General features: G+C 35.8%; 1 protein-coding gene across 2 annotated transcripts; it reads left to right on the plus strand.

The window, feature by feature from the left end:
- Positions 1–251: 251 nt before the first annotated feature.
- LOC127417695 (glycerophosphoinositol inositolphosphodiesterase GDPD2-like) lies at positions 252–19,743 on the plus strand. 2 transcript variants are annotated; one of them, XM_051657856.1, is made up of 15 exons: positions 252–456; positions 8,231–8,438; positions 10,302–10,405; positions 10,535–10,628; positions 10,740–10,799; positions 10,947–11,045; positions 11,301–11,394; positions 13,322–13,461; positions 15,282–15,364; positions 15,441–15,600; positions 15,880–16,101; positions 17,225–17,373; positions 17,893–18,040; positions 18,185–18,267; positions 18,958–19,742. In XM_051657856.1, exons 2-15 carry the CDS (start codon positions 8,358–8,360, stop codon positions 19,019–19,021), a joined length of 1,581 nt encoding a protein of 526 aa, XP_051513816.1. In that variant the 5' UTR covers positions 252–456; positions 8,231–8,357; the 3' UTR covers positions 19,022–19,742. The 2 variants fall into 2 exon arrangements, with proteins under 2 accessions (XP_051513816.1, XP_051513817.1); XM_051657857.1 differs by lacking the exons at positions 10,302–10,405; positions 10,535–10,628 and having other exon boundaries at positions 18,958–19,743.
- Positions 19,744–20,127: the final 384 nt, after the last annotated feature.

A 20,127-nucleotide genomic window follows, 5' to 3' on the forward strand; every position in this document is an offset into this window, starting at 1 on the left:
AACCTTTGTACTGGGTAAGTCTCGCGAGAGTAATTTTTATGTTTCAAAGATTATGGTTATGTTTTGAGTTGGATTAAGATTAGGTTTATTTTTAGAGGTAGGGATATTTTTATGATTCAAGTGGAACTCCTAATAAACAATAAACACAGTATAGGAATGTCAAATCTATTATCGCGAGACTTTACCCAGCCAGAGGGTTCCCTTCTAGACACGACAGTTTTTCTAAGAGCCCTAAGGTGGAGATCGTAAAAACAGCCATTCCACTGCTTTCCATTCATTGGTGCTGGTCAATACAAACAGCGCTGAGGAACGTGGACTCAGTCGTTGTTCAGTTCAGCAATATTCAGTACGCGGGAGGTTTTAAGAGTTCGGATGCAGATACTGAAGAAATGTCCAAAGGTTCTGAGTTTAGTGAGACTGGTTGTGATTTCCGTATCACGTTACTTCTTAATCAAGGTAAGACACGTTCATGCAAATTTAAATTCAGCTTGTTTTGGCGATCTAGCTATCTTTTGATAGTGTTCTTCAAAGGACTGAAACACACTGTGAGCTAAATATCGCCAGGTGTGAGTGGCATTTAATGTCAGCTAATTCAGCAGCATCCTGGTAGGAAAAGCTGCTTTAAACAAATCAGATGGCACTTTTGTGTGTGAAAGTCATGTGAGATGCTGTACTACCATTAAACCATAAAGTTTTAGTTCTTCCTCATCGGGGATTTTCAAGAGCTTGGTCAAAACCAGGGATAATAAATAAGTTTATGACTTGATTCTGTTACTTGAATTTGGAAATTATTTTATTAAAATATTTACTTGTAAGTTGCGGGCTGTTGCACTTGGAAATGTTAACCTATATGGGGTTGTTGAGCTACACAGGACTGACCCTTTACGCTGTTATAATAACCTTGGATTCATTTTTAATGTCATAAGAAGACAGCATGGTGTCACTGAACTGCAGATCTAGGTTGGAATTATTTTCACAATTTCCTGTAAATTCTCTGAAAACATGTAGCAACAAAATGATAATAAATCACAACTTTAAATTTGACAATACAATTCTTGTATTTGGCAGAACTAGTGTATTTAGTATGCATTTTGTTAAGGTTCATGTGTTGATTCAGCTCATTGTAATGCCTCTGCATCACAAGTGGAAACTACAGGTGCATCTCAATAAATTAGAATGTCGTGGAAAAGTTCATTTATTTCAGTAATTCAACTCAAATTGTGAAACTCGTGTATTAAATAAATTCAATGCACACAGACTGAAGTAGTTTAAGTCTTTGGTTCTATTAATTGTGATGATTTTGGCTCACATTTAACAAAAACCCACCAATTCACTATCTCAAAAAATTAGAATACATCATAAGACCAATAAAAAAAAACATTTTTAGTGAATTGTTGGCCTTCTGGAAAGTATGTTCATTTACTGTATATGTACTCAATACTTGGTAGGGGCTCCTTTTGCTTTAATTACTGTCTCAATTCGGAGTGGCATGGAGGTGATCAGTTTGTGGCACTGCCGAGGTGGTATGGGAGCCCAGGTTTCTTTGACAGTGGCCTTCAGCTCATCTGCATTTTTTGGTCTCTTGTTTCTCATTTTCCTCTTGACAATACCCCATAGATTCTCTATGGGGTTCAGGTCTGGTGAGTTTGCTGGCCAGTCAAGCACACCAACACCATGGTCATTTAACCAACTTTTGGTGCTTTTGGCAGTGTGGGCAGGTGCCAAATCCTGCTGGAAAATGAAATCAGCATCTTTAAAAAGCTGGTCAGCAGAAGGAAGCATGAAGTGCTCCAAAATTTCTTGGTAAACGGGTGCAGTGACTTTGGTTTTCAAAAAACACAATGGACCAACACCAGCAGATGACATTACACACCAAAACATCACAGACTGTGGAAACTTAACACTGGACTTCAAGCAACTTGGGCTATGAGCTTCTCCACTCTTCCTCCAGACTCTAGGACCTTGGTTTCCAAATGAAATACAAAACTTGCTCTCATCTGAAAAGAGGACTTTGGACCACTGGGCAACAGTCCAGTTTTTCTTCTCCTTAGCCCGGGTAAGACGCCTCTGATGTTGTCTGTGGTTCAGGAGTGGCTTAACAAGAGGAATATGACAACTGTAGCCAAATTCCTTGACATGTCTGTGTGTGGTGGCTCTTGATGCCTTGACCCCAGCCTCAGTCCATTCCTTGTGAAGTTCACCCAAATTCTTGAATCGATTTTGCTTGACAATCATAAGGCTGCGGTTCTCTCGGTTGGTTGTGCATCTTTTTCTTCCACACTTTTTCCTTCCACTCAACTTTCTGTTAACATGCTTGGATACAGCACTCTGTGAACAGCCAGCTTCTTTGGCAATGAATGTTTGTGGCTTACCCTCCTTGTGAAGAGTGTCAATGATTGTCTTCTGGACAACTGTCAGATCAGCAGTCTTCCCCATGATTGTGTAGCCTAGTGAACCAAACTGAGAGACCATTTTGAAGGCTCAGGAAACCTTTGCAGGTGTTTTAAGTTGATTAGCTGATTGGCATGTCACCATATTCTAATTTGATGAGATAGTGAATTGGTGGGTTTTTGTTAAATGTGAGCCAAAATCATCACAATTAAAAGAACCAAAGACTTAAACTACTTCAGTCTCTGTGCATTGAATTTATTTAATACACGAGTTTCACAGTTTGAGTTGAATTACTGAAATAAATGAACTTTTCCACGACATTCTAATTTATTGAGATGCACCTGTATATGAAAGATAACAATTATTTTTTACTTGCTCATTTTCATTTCACAGTAAATTACCTGAAAGCTCACACAAACACTGTGCCTAACAAAATGTGACTTGACCTAACCATTTAATTTGTCTGCGGGATTTACATAAAGTTTTACATGTAGGCTGCGTTTTCTTTTCTTGACTATCCTACTAAACACTTTGTATTGTTCCATACTAACATCTCTTGAAATAAAACACGTCACGAGTTGAACATGTTCAGTTATTTTAAGTGTGATGTTTGTTTTTGCTGCACTTCTCATCATTCAAAAGTTGTGCTGTCTAATGGCATGCACAAAAGCCTGTGATGATGATGGAGTGGATTTGGTAAGTGTACTAGAACTTTATACACTTGATGAGAGACATGACTGGTTATATTCAAGAGGAGGATCAGACAACTGAAATAATAATAACAAATTATCAAGATTTGATGCAAAACTGCTCCCTTTCACATTCAGCTGCTTAAGGACAAAAATGACCAGTAAAGACTTTTGAAACCATTATAATCACAAGAATCCTAAGTGAGAGGATTGTATTGAGAACAATTATGTTGTTGCTTTTTGATGTTTTTCTGTGTGTAATTATTATGTTCACCAGGGCAAAATAGTCCATTGACTTGACAAGTCTCTTTGCAAGTGATTTGTGTGAAAATGATTTCTTTTTTGCCTTTGCTTAATATGGGATTTAGTGTCTTTTTTGACACTAGAGAGAAGTGTAGATGCCAATTCCTCTGCAATACACTATAGTAGGTATATTACAAATAAGCAGTCTTTAGATACTTGCAAACCTTTTTCCATTATTTATTGTTAGTGGTAAGATTGAGGTCATTTTCCCAATTATAATGAAAGTTAAGATAATCCTCCTTGTTCCTGTTTTTTTATTTTTATTTTATTTTTTTAATGCATGTTATTTTATTCGAGGGGTTTTATTTGTCCACTAGAATATGCAGTAAATGTCAGTGCTGTGCAAGGATTCAAACCTGTTGGTGTTTGGTTGAATCATTGTAAACAGATAATTGATTCTGGGTAAAACAAACATAATAGTGGTATCCAATGAGGAAAAGAGGTAAGTTCATCCAATGGTTTAAATAATCTTTTTAGGACTGATATGAAGCTGAGGCTAAACATGTCAGATAAATTAGAGGAGATGTTTATTCCAAGATGCATGATGTCTCTACATTAAAATGAGCGGTTAGTGACAGTGTCACAGTATGTAGTACATCACATATGTCAGAAAATTGCACTAACCCTGTTGAAACTTCCATATCAGTTCGGCATGGTATTTGGCAGTTCTGAAGACATGGCCTCTGCAACATGAAACCACCCCCACCGCAAAAGGCTTTTTAAAAAATGTAATATCAGTTTTACAGTACATAATTGTGAAGATTATCTGGACAATTGTATACCTCATCATGGATCTTGAGAATTAGGATTTTTCATACTGTAATTTCACTGTAAACCATGCTAAGTGAGCATTTGACAAATCTCTTGTGACAAGAACAGGTGTGGTGTGTTAGTGCAGCTTTCATTTAACAAAAAAAAACAAAACACAAGGACCCGGAGGGCTTTGTTGGGATGTCAAGTAGGCTGGTTCTACGGGGGTGCTTAGATGTTAAAGCAGGGCCGTTTCTGAGGGAATGGGGGCCCTAAGAAAATTCCTACTTGGAGGCCCCCACAATACAGTCTTCAACAAATTTGAATATATTAAATTAAAATTGCAATATATTATTTACACAAAATGCAAACAATTAACAATAAATTAACAAAAAATTATAAATAAATAACTATAGAAAATTAACAATAAATGACTATAAATAATAATAATAATAATAATAATAATATATATATATATATATATATATATATATATATATATATATATATATATATAAACTGACCTTGCTTTGCCACTTATACAGCTTATAGCTAGAAATGGCCCTGCATTAAAACACCCTCACTTTAACAACGTTGGTGCTCAATTGAACAACAATGTCTTCACTTTAACAACTTGGGTACCCCCACTAAATTCAGAAGCACCCAGAGATTTTGATCTAGAACTGGGCCCGATGGCATGTTATATCAGGGTACAAAGTACAATGTTTTTTTTTTGTGTTTTTTTTTTTGGAGCTTTATACGCATTTGATGAGCTCATTAGTTAGCCTTCTGGATATACAGTATATACAGTCAAAAGTTTGGACATACCAACTTCTTTATCAGTACTATTTTCCACATTTTGGAATAATAGTGAAGTGGTACAATATTATTTACAGTAGGGTTTCATTTGTTCCCATTAGTTAACAACATTGTTAACATGAACTACCAGCGAACAATACTTTTACAGTGTTTATTAATTTTGGTTGTTATTTTCAATAGCCTACTAATACATTTTTTAAATAAAAAGCTGTATTTGTTAACTTTAGCTAATGCACTATGAACTAACATAAACTAAATAATGAACAATTGTTTTTTTTTTTATTAACTAACATTAATGAATATTAAATGCTATTGTAAATTGTTTGTTTATGAGACCTAATGCATTAAATAAGGTTAATGAATGGAACCTTATTGTAAAGTGTTAACACTGAAGTTATTAAAACTGAAATAACACAAATGGAAGTATGGAAATTTTGCATTAGCCAAAAAAAGTAGCTACTCTTTGCCTCAATAACAGCTTTGCCATTTTTGGCATTCTCTTAACCAACTTCATGAAGTACAGTGGCATGCAAAAGTTTGGGCACCCCTGATTAAAATTTCTGTTGCTGTGAATAGCTAAGTGAGCAAAAGATGGCCTGATTTCCAAAAGGCATAAAGTTAAAGATGACACATTTCTTTAATATTTTAAGCAATTTTACAGTTTCAAAAAAAAAAGAAAAAAGAAAAAGGGCCCAAAGCAAATGTTTAGGCACCCTGCATGGTCAGTATTTATTAACACCCCCTTTGGCAAGTATCACAGCTTGTAAACGCTTTTTGTGGCCAGCTAATAGTCTTTCAACTCTTGTTTGGGGGATTTTCACCCATTCTTCCTTGCAAAAGGCTTCTAGTTCTGTGATTCTTGGGCCGTCTTGCATGCACTGCTCTTTTGAGTTCTATCCACAGATTTTCGATGTTTAGGTCAGGGGACTGTAAGGACCATGACAAAACCTTCAGCTTGCACCTCTTGAGGTCATCCATTGTGGATTTTGAGGTGTGTTTAGGATCGTTATACTGTTGTAGAAGCCATTCTCTTATTATCTTCACATTTTTACAGATGGTGTGATGTTTGCTTACAGAATTTGCTGGTATTTAATTAAATACATTCTTCCTTCTACCAGTGAAATGTTCCCCATGTTGCTAGCTGCAACACAAGCCTAAAACATGATCGATCCACCCCTGTGCTTAACAGTTGGAGAGGTGTTCTTTTCATGAAATTCTGCACCCTTTTTTCTCCAAGCATACCTTTGCTCATTGCAGCCAAAAAGTTATATTTTAACTTCATCAGTCCACAGGACTTGTTTCCAAAATGCATCAGGCTTGTTTAGATGTTCATTTGCAAACTTCTGATGCTGCATTTTGTGGCGAGGATGCAGGAAAGGTTTTCTTCTCATGACTCTTCCATGAAGGTCATATTTGTGCAGGTGTCGCTGCACAGTAGAACAGTGCACCACTACTCCAGAGTCTGCTAAATCTTCCTTAAGGTCTATTGCAGTCAAACAGGGGTTTTGATTTGCCTTTCTAGCAATCCAACGAGCAGTTCTCTCTGAAAGTTTTCTTGGTCTTCCAGACCTCAACTTGACCTCCACCATTCCTGTTAACTACCATTTCTTAATTACATTACGAACTGAGGAACGGCTACCTGAAAATGCTTTGCTATCTTCTTATAGCCTTCTCCTGCTTTGTGGGCATCAATTATTTTAATTTTCAGAGTGCTAGGCAGCTGCTTAGAGGAGCCCATGGCTGCTGATTGTTGGGACAAGGTTTGAGGAGTCAGAGTATTTGTAAAGCTTTGAAATTTGCATCACCTGGCCTTTCCAAATGATGACTGTGGACAAGCCATAGCCCTAACAAGCTAATTAAGGACTGAGACCTTGGTAAAAATTATCTGAGAGCTCAAATCTCTTGTGGTGCCCAAACTTTTGCATGGTGCTCCTTTCCTTTTTTTCACTCTAAAATTGTGCAAAACAAAATAATACACTAATCTTGTTTAAAATGTTGAAAATAATGTTTCATCTTTAACTTAATGCCTTTTGGAGATCAGTTCATCTTCTACACACTTAACTATTCACAGCAACAGAAATTTTGGCCACGGGTGCCCAAACCTTTGCATGCCACTGTAGATGCTTGAGATGCTTTTTAGTCTTAAAGGAGTTGACTCTTGCTGACAGCATTTTTTTTTTTTTCACTCTTCATAACAACTCGTCCATTTCAATATTTTTTTATTAAAATGTTAATTTTGATTCATCTTAAATGTTAGTTGTGTGTGTGTATATATATATATATATATATAAATATATTGTGTTTGTATGTAGAAACATAAATTTAGTCTCCTTTTGCAATGTGAATATTACATGAATATACAATATATATACTGCTTACATTTATTTTATGAGAGGTCTTCCTGTCTGATCATGAGTTTCTGATCTGCAATAACAAAAAATACCCTTTCAAAATACAATTTTCAAAGCCAATTAGGAAAATTGGGGATTATGTTTCATTTCATGCACAACCTGTCAAAATAGGGAGGATGCCCTGATGCTTTATTTTCATGCTCAAAATGATCCTTGATATCTTATGCCGGTCTCAGTGGCCCATATCATTTACTGCAGGGCACTCAAATGACTGCTTTTCAGGATCTGACAACATTTCCCTTGATTATAGAATGCTCTGTAAGGGAGCTGAATTAAGAATATTTTTTTTACACATATTTATCATATACACTGGGATCATCAGTTGATTTACAGTAAGCTGGGGGAGAAAATTCTGTCTTTTTATTTGAAATGAGTGATTGATTGGTATGTCACAGTTTTGTGCTTAAGACCTTTTAAACATATTGCCACTCCTCCATAATTAAGTTTAACCTTTTCTTTCCTTCTCCATCATGTGACTGGAGAGATATATCACCTCTTTCTCAAAAGTGTTAGAGAACTTAGACTTACTAAGCCAGACATAGAAAATATACTGTACACAAACATGCTTTCCGCTGGCGGTAATAGTGCAACAAAAATCATGTCAGGTGAAAAGCACATATATTGTTCAAGAGCCTAATTTAAGCAAAAATGAAATACATCACAGTGCTATGCCAGCATATTAACTGCCTGACATGGCAGGTGGTTCATGATTAAGATGCAAGCCTTCGCATGTAAATAGATTGAGCTAAAGTGCCTCAACTGTTTAGTGAATTTGCCACTCAGTTCTATATTGAGGCAAAATGAAAAAACAGGTTTCATTACGTAAGCACCATTATTTATTCTCTTTCCTATTCCCACTCATTTCAGGTGTAAAGCAGTGAGTCATACTCTAACCAACAGCTGCACCACTACACATGAGGGTTAACCTTCACTACCTACAAGAAAAGACGCTCATTCAACTGCACTGCTGGAATCATTTGATGGAACAAACACAATGCTCTTGATCATCGTCCAAACCTGTCTGAGAGGGATCTACAGTTGTCACTGGAACAGTCCTAGTAGTATGCGACGAAAAGTGAGCTCTATGTTCATTTGATTTCCCAGAAAAGTGTAAACACTGTGGCACTATAAAGATATTGCTCTGTTTGTTTGATAATTCCAATACAGTAACATTGGCTCAACCAATGGCATAAGTTTGGGGCGGCACTGTATGTTTGACCGACCAATGGGCAAAATGTTTGGGAAACCTATTTACAAACAATCAATGCTTTTGCAATTCCATTTGGTGAAGTTAGTAGTGCAGGAATTACACACTTTAGCTTTAAATGGCCTCACCAACATGCCTCACTTTTAATAAAAATTTTTTTCTCATGGGATAAAGTTCCACACCCATGCTTATACTATACTGTAAATACCTTCCTAACGCTGCACACATTTGCTCCCACTGTTAGTTTGATATGCGATTATCATTCAGTTTTTTTTTTTTTTTTGGTTTGTTCACCCAATCAGCAGAGAGGCTACACAATCAGTTGAGAGAGGCGGAATAGTTTACATTACTAAAAGTTGTAGAACGAAATCAAAGAAAATTGTTGTCCTTGAATGCCTTAATAAACAATTATCTTAGAAATGCTCTTCCTTGGGGCCTGGGTAGCTCAGCGAGTAAAGACACTGACTACCATTCTCGGAGTCATGAGTTCGAATCCAGGGTGTGCTGAGTGACTCCAGCCAGGTCTCCTAAGCAACCAAATTGGCCCGGTTGCTAGGAAGGGTAGAGTCACATGGGGTAACCTCCTCATGGTCACTATAATGTGGTTCTAGCTCTCAGTGGGGTGCGTGGTGCGTTGTGCGTGGATGCCGCGGAGAGTAGCGTGAAGCCTCCACACGCGCTATGTCTCCGCAGTAATGCGCTCAACTAGCCACGTAATAAGATGGGCGGATTGATGGTCTCAGATGCGGAGGCAACTGAGATTTGTCCTCTGCCACCTGGATTGAGGTGAGTCACTACGCCACCACGAGGATTTAGAGAGCATTGGGAATTGGGCATTCCAAATTGGGGAGAAAATGGGAGAGAAAAAAAAGAAAAGAAATGCTCTTCCTTTTAAGTGAGTACAAAGCTTGTACTTGTGGAGACATGATCATGACAAAAATCTATGTTAATTAGAAGCCTGAATACAAAAGTTTCTTTTGATTTGTGTCAGAAACAATTATCGCTTCATTCAGATATTTCAAAAATATTATATATATATATCATAATAACCACTTGGTTTACAAATCGGCCCTACTTTTGCATATCCAGATGAGTGAAACTCAGCGTGAGGAGACAATGGCTTTGCTCCAGTTCCCCCAGGCTTTTATTTGTGACTAACCCCTGACTGTAATAAGTCCCATGCAAAGAGGTGGAGTGTTTTATAGTAAACTTTAGTTTCATTTTAGTGCTCCGTTTAAAACATGTTTTGTCTTTGTTTGAGGAATTGCAGATTCAGAGAAGCTTCTCTTTCAACTGCAATAGACTACCTACAGAATTCCCACGGTCATGGAAAACATCAGGGAATTTTAAAATGGACATTTCTGGGCTTGTAAATGACATGGAAATGATTAAAATCCTAAAAAGTGATGCAGATGTCTTAATTAAATATAATTATTTTCTACATAGTAAGGGAAATCTCTATAAAATTATATATATATATATATATATAAAATCCTTATCCAGGTATCATGAATGACTGGAAAAGTAATGGAAATTCATTAGTTAAATGGTGTGGGAAATGTTTCATGTCCTTGTAAGTGTTAGCAAATAAGACTAGGAAGAAAGGTTACTCTATTTGATAACTAACAGCTGAGATTACCAACATGACGTTCAATCTTCATAACTGCAAAGACAGATTTGAACTGGGAATTCAGTGCCAATTTCACTTTTTAATGTTGCCTTTCTTTTTAGACGGCATGCTGCTGGTTCTCTTTTCTTTCTTTTGTGTCCATACTTGCCCTGACTTGGATGTACATTTGCTTTATTGCTTATAACGACCACAGTGATTTAAATTGGTGAGCACATACATAAACACAATACATTTTTAATAAAAATGTTAAAATTTAAGTCCATTTGCCTGGTGTTACAAGAGTTACCAATAACTGACTGTCATTGTGCCATATTGCTTAATTTTCCTCCTGCAGGATGGCCTTCAACACACTTAAAAAATGGGTGAACTGGTACATGATATTGTTGATAATTTCTGCTGTGCTAGCCACATACTGCCTCCTTCTACTGGTAAGAACAGAGAAGGGAACATTAGAGAACATAATGTGGACCAGATTGCTTAGTGGGTAATAACTGTCTATAAAGGTTTGTTCCAATGAAGTCATTCTTCATTTATTTCAGGTATTTGCATTACTGCATTTTGCACTCGGAGAACCCTTGGATTTACACTGGCTGCATAAGGTACTCTCGCATTAACATATAGCACATCAATATATTTAATAAAGCTCACATTAAACATTTTAGTAACACTTTGTATGGCCATTACTCAGTTTTAAAGTACGCATGCAGGAAGCAGATACATTAATAAATGCTCTGTGTTCGGTATAGGTATTCCTGTTCTTGGGTCTCCTCATTGTCACTCTGGGCACAGCTGGAATGAGCAAAGAATGGAAAGAGGAGTGGAAAACTGTCCATATGTCATTTCAGGTATGTTGTTGAAACCAGCCTTTGGCCATTCTTCATTGCATTTTTGGTGATTTGTTTTCTGTCTTTGAAGCTGGTGCTCATTGTATCTCAGGTCAGCTCATTTATTAGAAATGGCAGTGTGATGTTTTTTTTCACCCAGAACAGGCTATAATACCTTATTTTACCTGAATCAACACTCAGGTGACAGTATCTCCAGTTACACCACTATTATTATACTGTACAGAGTATGAAAACCCCCTCTCTGATTTCCCATAGGCCACTGCTCCGTTCCTGCAGCTGAGTGCTGTGGTGGCTTTGACTCTGATCAGCTGGCTTGTTTTCCAGAGTTACCATAGAGCAAAAACAGCTGGTTAGTAGTGGCCACAAAACACCTTGACATATACCTAAAAATGTATTTATTGTACCAGTTTAGAGCAATGCAAAATGGAAAAGAGTATTCCATCTTGCATATACACATTTGCGATGAGCCAAGTTTTGAGTTTAATTTCACTCTGCAGTATAATAGATGAAAACACAAAAAATATACATCCCCCTTGCAGACTATGCAAGACGATAATTAAAAAAATAAAATAAGTGGGATCATAAAAGTTGCGTTTTTTTTATTTTTATTTATTTGTATTTTTTATTTAGAACTACACTGATTAAGCTATTTGATGCAAGATATTTACATATATTCCATGAGATGAACTGACACAGATTATCCAGTTTACATACGCTTGCTTCTCAATATGTGTTATCTCTTCGAACATCAACAACTGTTACTTTTTGTGATAGTTGAGTGTGAATCCCTTGATTGTCCTGGGGCTGAAGCCCACTGTTCTTTACAAAAGCCTCCAGTTTCTGTAAGTTATTTGGTTTCCTTGCGTGCACTACATGTTTATGTTCTCCCCCACAGTGGCTCAGTGATGTTGAGACCAAGCTTTCCCACTTAGAACAACTGAGGGATTCATACACAACTATCACAATAGGCACCAAAAATGCAATGATGTTCAAGAAGGCAAGATGTGATATTAAGAACCAGTATATAAACTTTTGAACAGAATAATTTGTGTAATATCAGTTTTTTCTTATAAAATGCTGTCGATTGAGCTTAACTTGTATTGAACCCAGAATATTCTTTTAAGCATTTTATAAAGTATTAAAGCATAAAATCCCACACAGTTATCCATCTTACCTTGCTCAAAACGTATAATAATCACAATGTGAGCTACAATTGTGCTCATAAGTTTATATACCTCTTTTCTAATAAATTAGCAAAACCATTGAATAATCTGTAAGATGTTTATTTTTACCTTTTTTTTTCTTTTTTTTTTTTAAATAAGAGTATATAAGAAAAAATTGATATTACACAAATTATTCTGTTCAAAAGTTGATATACTGGTTCTTAATATCACATCTTGCCTTCTTGAACATCATTGACTTTTTGGTGCCTATTGTGATAGTTGTGTATGAATCCCTCAGTTGTTCTAAGTGGGAAAGCTTGGTCTCAACATCACTGAGCCACTGTGGGGGAGAACACAAACATATAGTGCATGCAAGGAAACCAAATAACTTACAGAAACTGGAGGCTTTTGTAAAGAACAATTGGCTTCAGCCCAATTAAAAATTGAGGTTACTGTGAGGCACTTAAAATGGAAGTGAATGGGGCCAATGTTTGGAGGGTTTAAAGGCAGAAATTTGAAGCTTATAATTTTGTAAAAGTACTTACATTAATTCTTCTGTTAAAACTCATGTATTATTTTGAGCAGTAAAGTTGTTTAAATAGTCATTTTTACAGTCATTTTAGGGTTTGTTGACATTACATCATGCAACAAAGTTGTAAAATTGGCTAGAACTTTACACAGAAAATGTTAGTAAGTGATTTTACAACACTAAAATCATGTTTACATGGATATTGTTTGTTTTGTGGCTATATTTAACGAGTATTTTAACGTTAAATATTAGCCCCCATTCACTTCCATTGTAAGTGCCTCACTGTAACCCAGATTTTTGATTTTTTCAAAGAAAAGGAGGGAGTCCGAGGGATGAGTCAAAATGTTTTTTTGTGCTTATCAATATTATGCCACAAATGCTGTTGATTGAGCTAAACTTGAATTGAACCCGGAATATTCCTTTAATAGATCAGATTTGTAATGTGTTACCAAATTTAAATGTGAACGCTTACAGCCACTGTGAATACATTGTTTAAAAGATAATTGCCATGTATAAGATAAAAATGTTGTTCTTTATTAAGGTCAAAATTCTGTCTGTGAATTTTTATGTTTTTCTTGGTATAGCTTGTAAGGTCTTCATAATGGTGACCTTCCTGGCAGTGTCAGCTGTTGTGTTTCTGTGCCCTCTTGTAATCTGCTCTCCGTGCATCACCAATAATCTTCCCCCAAAGCCTGCACTCGTTGGACATCGTGGTGCACCTATGGTAAGTGGGAATACCATTAGTGTTAATTTTTATTTTGAGACATTTCTTCCCTTTAATAAACGTGTATTGGCCTGTGTTTACACTACCATGCTCATCAAAATCTTGCCCTTTGAACAGATGCTATTCGTTCATGTTGGTGTGGAAATGTATGAGGATTTTTTTTTAAATTATTTTATGAGAGTAAATTTGTCATGCTACATGATGAATCATTTGCTGTAGGTTCTGTTTAGAGTTATGATGACTATGGCATCATTCCCAGGTTTTAAGTTATCTAGTTGGGGGAATGTAATTCATTTGCATTAGTTACATTTTTTCAATCATATGATATTTATAGATTTAATTATCAATGAGGAAAACAATTACGGTCATTACATAATATGTAGTCCCCATCCAGAAATATCATTTCAATAGCAGACTATCTACAGATTCCATGAACTAGCCCAAACACAACCAGTTAAATTCCACTGGCAGGGAAGGTGGAGGAGTGCTGTTTTGACACATGTAGCTGATCTGCTGTTCCTCACCAGGAGACTGGTGGTTAACTATGAATAAAAACAGAGGTGTGTGAAGAACACAGATGCCACAGCTTTGAATTAAAGCACATGCAAAATGTCATTATATGTAAAATATTGATTGCTGAAATAATTTTTTTTTTTCCTTAAAGTGATTTCTTCTATTTAAAATAATGTATAGATATTCTATGGAAATGTGTAACAACAATAAGAACACACACTGTTCAAAATAATTGAATCATATATTGAGATATAGCCTAGAATAAATCAGTAAGATATATTGTAAGTAAAAAGGGATTGAATACTTGAATACTAAATATTTACTGTATTTTTAAGGAAAATAACAGACCAATTTAAAACAGTAAATTAAAGGAATAATATACCCCAAAATTAATATTCTCTCATCATTTACTCACCCTCATGCCATCCCAGATGTGTATGACTTTCTTTCTTCTGCTGAACACAAATGAAGATTTTCATATCAAAATAAATAAAGGCAGCATAAAAATAATCTACAAAACTTGAGTGGTTAAATCCATGTCTTCAGAAGCGATATGATAGGTGTGGGTGAGAAACGGATCAATATTTAAGTCCTTTTTCACTATAAATCTCAACCTTTGACCAGCCCTGAATGGAGTTAATTAACAGAGGTTTGGGAGGAGCATGTTAATTTTAATCTGACAAATCACAGCCTGCGAGCAGGAGTATATAAGCCTATGCTTACCTGCTTCCTGTGACAACTCTCCTGACATCTAGATTCATTATCTAAGTAAAGTCCGGGAGGATGGGGTAATCAGTCGAGTCAAGTCTTGAGCTCCGAGCCCTCTAGTATGTGGACAGCAAGCCAAATACATTTACTGCTTCAATACAAGAATACATTAACATACAAACTACTGAACTGGTAGGTGGCGATATGCACGAAGAATGCGAATCGCCAGAAGAAGAATGTGGAAGTGAAAGTGGAGATTTGAAGTGGAGAAAAAAGGACTTAAATATTGATCTGTTTTCACCCACACCTATTATATCACTTCTGAAGATATGGATTTAACCACTTAATGCTGTCTTTAAAAACCTTTTGGAGCTTCAAAGTTCTGGCCACCATTCACTTGCATTGTATGGATCTATTGCTGAGATATTCTTCTAAAAATCTCCATTTGTGTTCAGCAGAAGAAAGAAAGTCATACACATCTGGGATGGCATTGAGTAAATGATGAGAGAATTTTCATTTTTGGGTGAACTATTCCTTTAATTAATTTCTATTTTTCTGTATTTATTTTAAGTTACTGAATATATTTCATGTGTGTTTAGCTGGCTCCAGAGAACACCATGATGTCATTCAGGAGGAGTGTGGAGTGTGATGTGGTGGCATTTGAGACAGATGTACAGCTCAGGTACAGTTTCTGTTTAGAAGCTATGGACACTTGTTGATACTAGTGTTTGTAATACTCTTCTATTTTCTTTTTTCAGTAAGGACATGAAGCCTTTCCTTATGCATGACACTAACTCAAATTTTCTACTAAGAACGACTGATGTAAAAAACAGATTTCTAGATCGAGATAACTACATGCACACCAACTTCACACTGCAAGAGTTAAAGATGTTAAATGCAGGGGAATGGTTTCTAAAGGTGAGAGCAAAACATATCATTTTTTATTTTATACTGTACTTATTCGCTTCCACATTTGTACAAACACATTTCATACAGTACTTTTTTGCTGATAAAAAAAAAAATCTTATAATAATATACTGTAGATGTAAAAAGATTTTGTATTCTTTGCAACTGACTTTGAATCAATTTAAGCAGATAAAAGAAATGTACAATGAATGTTCATTTGATGCATTTGACATTCAAATTGTCAGTTTTAGTTGTGACAAATTAAATTAATGTTTTACTTACCAAATACAGACAGATCCATTTTGGACAGTCTCATCGCTCTCAGAGGAAGAGAAAGTGCAAGCTAAAGACCAGACTGTGCCAATGCTCTTAGAGCTGTTGGTCATGGCCAAAGAGCATAACGTCTCCATCATATTTGACCTGAAAAATGAGAAAAACTCAACCGAATTCTACAACAGCGACTCATATTATACTGTTGAAACGATAAAAAAATCAGGCATCTCACCAGACAAGGTAATATTGTATTTGCAATCTTTATAAGTTTAAAAAAATAGTATATATAGATATATAGCTGGGTTAGTTTGCATTGAATGAATGTGAGAACCAATCTTATATGAACAACTGACATTACCTAAATTGATGCCAATTGCTATTGTTTTGCACATTTCACTGAAATAAAAACGTAATCTTAATCTTAAAGGGATAGTTCACCCAAAAATGAAAATTCTTTTATTATTTACTCACCCTCATGATTTCCCAGGAGTGTATGACTTTCATTCTTCACCAGAACACATTTGAAGGAAAATAGAAAAAATATCTTAGCTCAGTAAGTCCTTAAAATGCAAGTGAATGGAGTTTTCTCTTTTGAAGCTCCAAAAATCACAGACAGACAGCATAAATGTTACCCATACGACACCAGCTGTTAAATTAATATCTTCTAAAGCGACGTGATTGCTTTGGGTGCAAAAAAATAAATATTGAAGTACTTTTTTAAACTCTAAATCATGCTTCCGTTCTGCAGCGGTATGCATATGTGATGTAATCGCATTGGCATTTGAAATACGCGAGAACTGACGCACGTGAGTCACAGCCGGAAGAGCAGTGCTGTTTACGAGTGAGGAGGAGGAACACTGTACAGAAGCTTAGCTGGTTTTGGTTTAGATCTGTGTGCTTATCCTGGATGTCTCAAACGAGAGGAGAACGTGAGATTACCTCGGTATCCATGGCAATGCGAATACATCACACGAGACACCGCTTGGACTCCAGCCTCTCATGAAGCCTAACAGAAGCAATTGTTTATGGTTAAAAAGTAATGAAATATTTATCTTCTTTAGCACCAAAAGTGTTCGTATCACTTTAGAAGACATTAATTTAACAGCTGTCTGCGATTTGGCAGCTTCAAAAGAGAAATCTCCATTCAATTACATTTTAAGGACTTACTGAGCTAAGATATTTTTCTATTTTTCTTCAAATGTGTTCTGGTGAAGAAAGAAAGTCATACACACCTGGGATATCATGAGGGTGTGTAAACAATGAGAGAATTTTCATTTTTGGGTTAACTATCCCTTTAATGTATTTCTATTAATCCAACTAAATTAAAAAATGTCATGCTATTTATATTGTGGATCAATTATAGATATGGTGGCTTCCTCCAGTATATAGACACAATGTGAGCAAGATTGCACCAGGGTTCCAGCAGGTGTATGATAATGTATCTGAAATGGATGCCAATGGTGGAAGCTTCCTGAATGTGAAATATAGTTCACTGAGCGCTCGTAATATAAGGTGAGTTTAGGAGGATTTGCGCTGCTCATCTGACATCCAGAGAAACGACACTTCTGTCATTAATGTTGGTATGATTTCACAGCCTAAAGGGAGGGATGGTTTTCACAAGACTTTATTTTCTAACACAGATGGCAGAAAAAGCTGTGAAAAATGAAGAGTTCATCTGTAACCTAAACTCACAAATGCACCTATGATTATAATAGCGGGAAGGCTTACTTGCCCAAACACTTTTGTTTCTGGCTGGTTGCACATGTAATTTTCTCATTGTAACCAATAGTAAAGATGAAATAATCAAATTAAACAAGAAAAGCTTGACTGATGAGTAGCACTGCATGTTAAAACGGCCACTCCACTCCTGTCTATTGTGCAGAGACTGGCTTGTCGCGACCTGTCAAAATGATCGGGTAATATAGAGCCCAAGGCAAGTGAATAGAGGGAAGATTTGAAGTTAGTTGATTGCACTCACTGTTTTTTTGTTTAAAATTCTCTTATTATTTTTGCATGCTTTACACTGCACAGCGAGCTGCGAGAAAAGAATGTGTCTGTGAATCTGTGGGTTGTGAATGAACGCTGGCTCTTCTCATTGCTGTGGTGCTCAGGGGCCAGTTCGGTGACCACCAATGCCTGCCACCTCTTCCAAAACATGTCTTGGCCTGACTGGCATCTGGTAAATCCCAGCCTATCCATTCACTTAGCACCATCTATTCTGCCATAAAAGAGAACCATCTTTCCCATTTATAATTCACATGGGCTTGTCTGAATATGTAACATCACTGGTGTCCTTTGTGTGTATGCATTTTAAAAATTCCAGAAGCCTAACCAGTACATGTGTTTATGGATCTCGGCTGACGTGATATCAATGTTGATGCTGTTTGGGTTGTTTCTTTTGCAAAAGTAAGCAAAGAACCTTTCAGCACATACATACACGTTTTGCATTATACGTTTATATTTTGTATTTATAATAAAGCTTATTTCATTACATACTTGTTGCAGACAGATGTATGGTTTAAGGGTGATGTGTATAATTTACATGGTAATACCTGATTAATATGCAGATAGAACTGTAAGTAAGCCATTTATAGGTTGACTCCCCTGAAAAGTGTAAGCACTGCGGCTCTTTTGGCGCAATAAAAACATTGCTCTGTTTGTTTGAGCTTTCTGAACATCCTGACTTAATATATATATATATATATATATATATATATATATATATATATATATATATATATATATATAAAAAAATGTTTTAAAAAAAATTTGAATTTGGGGCAGGACTATCTGTTTATGCAACCAATGGCAGATGGGGGAGGTATTTGGGGAAACCTGTTCAAAAATTTCCATTTGGTGGTACAGAAATGACACACTTCACCACAAAGATTTAATTTTTTTGAAACTGCTTTTTACAACTGTACTCAAAATGACATTAAGATGGCACACACATTATAACTTTAGTAAATATTTATTGTGAAATTAATTAATTTGAAAAAGCAGTTGTGTAAATGTTGATCAAGCAGTGCCATGCAAATCAACCAGTCTGCAAAACAAGAGACTATAATGAACATTTTCCTCCTTGTATGTGCACAGGAAAAGAAACCGTGTTTTCCACCAAAGTACATGGGAGAGAAGTGTCCCCCTGCTTGCACTCTGAATGATGTCATCATTGTCATGAAAGAGGGCATTGCATTTTCACATTTTGGAGGATCTAATGTGGTCATTATAATTAAATCATGTCATAGTAAATGTGCCATGAAATGAATTCACGTAATATCTGTGCTTTAATGTAGTTTGTATATGCCAGGTATTGATCGTTATAAGACTTTATACAGATCATGTCCTCCATAGTGGAACAAACTGTGCGATACTGCCACCCCTTGACAAAACTATGTCATTTCAGCCATTTTTTGTTTTTTATAGTTGATATTTACACAATTATTTTTATAGTTTTATGTTTGCTAATGAGATTTACACTTTCTGAAACAAATTTTTAAAAGTATTTTATACGGAATATGTAGATATGTATTTTTTTTTTGTTGTTGTTGTTTTTTTTTTTAAAAATACTTTACATTTCTTTGTTTTTGGTAATAACATGGAAGATAAACTCAGAAGGGACAATTACTTTATGACTCCATTGTTTTGTGTGTATATTGACAAAAAAAAGAATAACCATGTTTTTTTATTTGATTTCCTTCTGTAGCAATTTGAAATGAAGCTGTGTGCATTTTATGAAAAATTTTATAATGCAATTTTGTGAATTGCATTAATAAGGGATTTAAATAAAGTAACAGTTTTTCATAGCTTACCACAAATACATTATATTATTTAGATTATTTTGACCTTTACACGTTTTATGCAGTGGTGAAAAAGTGACTGAGTGTGTTTATTCTCAAGAGATGAAATGTAAGGAATTAATGATTTCATCAACGACTTGCATACATTGTGTGTGGGGGGGGGGGGGACGTGAGGCTTTTACTTAATCAAGCAAGCTGGTAATTAGTACCAAGCTTTATTCCATTAAAATGGAAAAGGTCAAGTTGTGGCTTTCAACCACAGAATCATTCGAAGCAGTTTCACTCTCTCTCCACTAGGAGGCAGGGGACAGTTCAAAATAGTAAAATCCAACCATCGAAATAGGAAAGGATGCATATGGATCCAACACAAACCTGCATCAGCCCTCTCTGTCAAAAAGGTTACGTTTTCCGATCTGTTAGAAAAATAAATAGTAATGTCAGGTTTATATATTGGGATCACTCATGT

Source organism: Myxocyprinus asiaticus, chromosome 27 (genome assembly GCF_019703515.2).
Source record: "Myxocyprinus asiaticus isolate MX2 ecotype Aquarium Trade chromosome 27, UBuf_Myxa_2, whole genome shotgun sequence".
NCBI classification, from domain to species: domain Eukaryota; kingdom Metazoa; phylum Chordata; class Actinopteri; order Cypriniformes; family Catostomidae; genus Myxocyprinus; species Myxocyprinus asiaticus.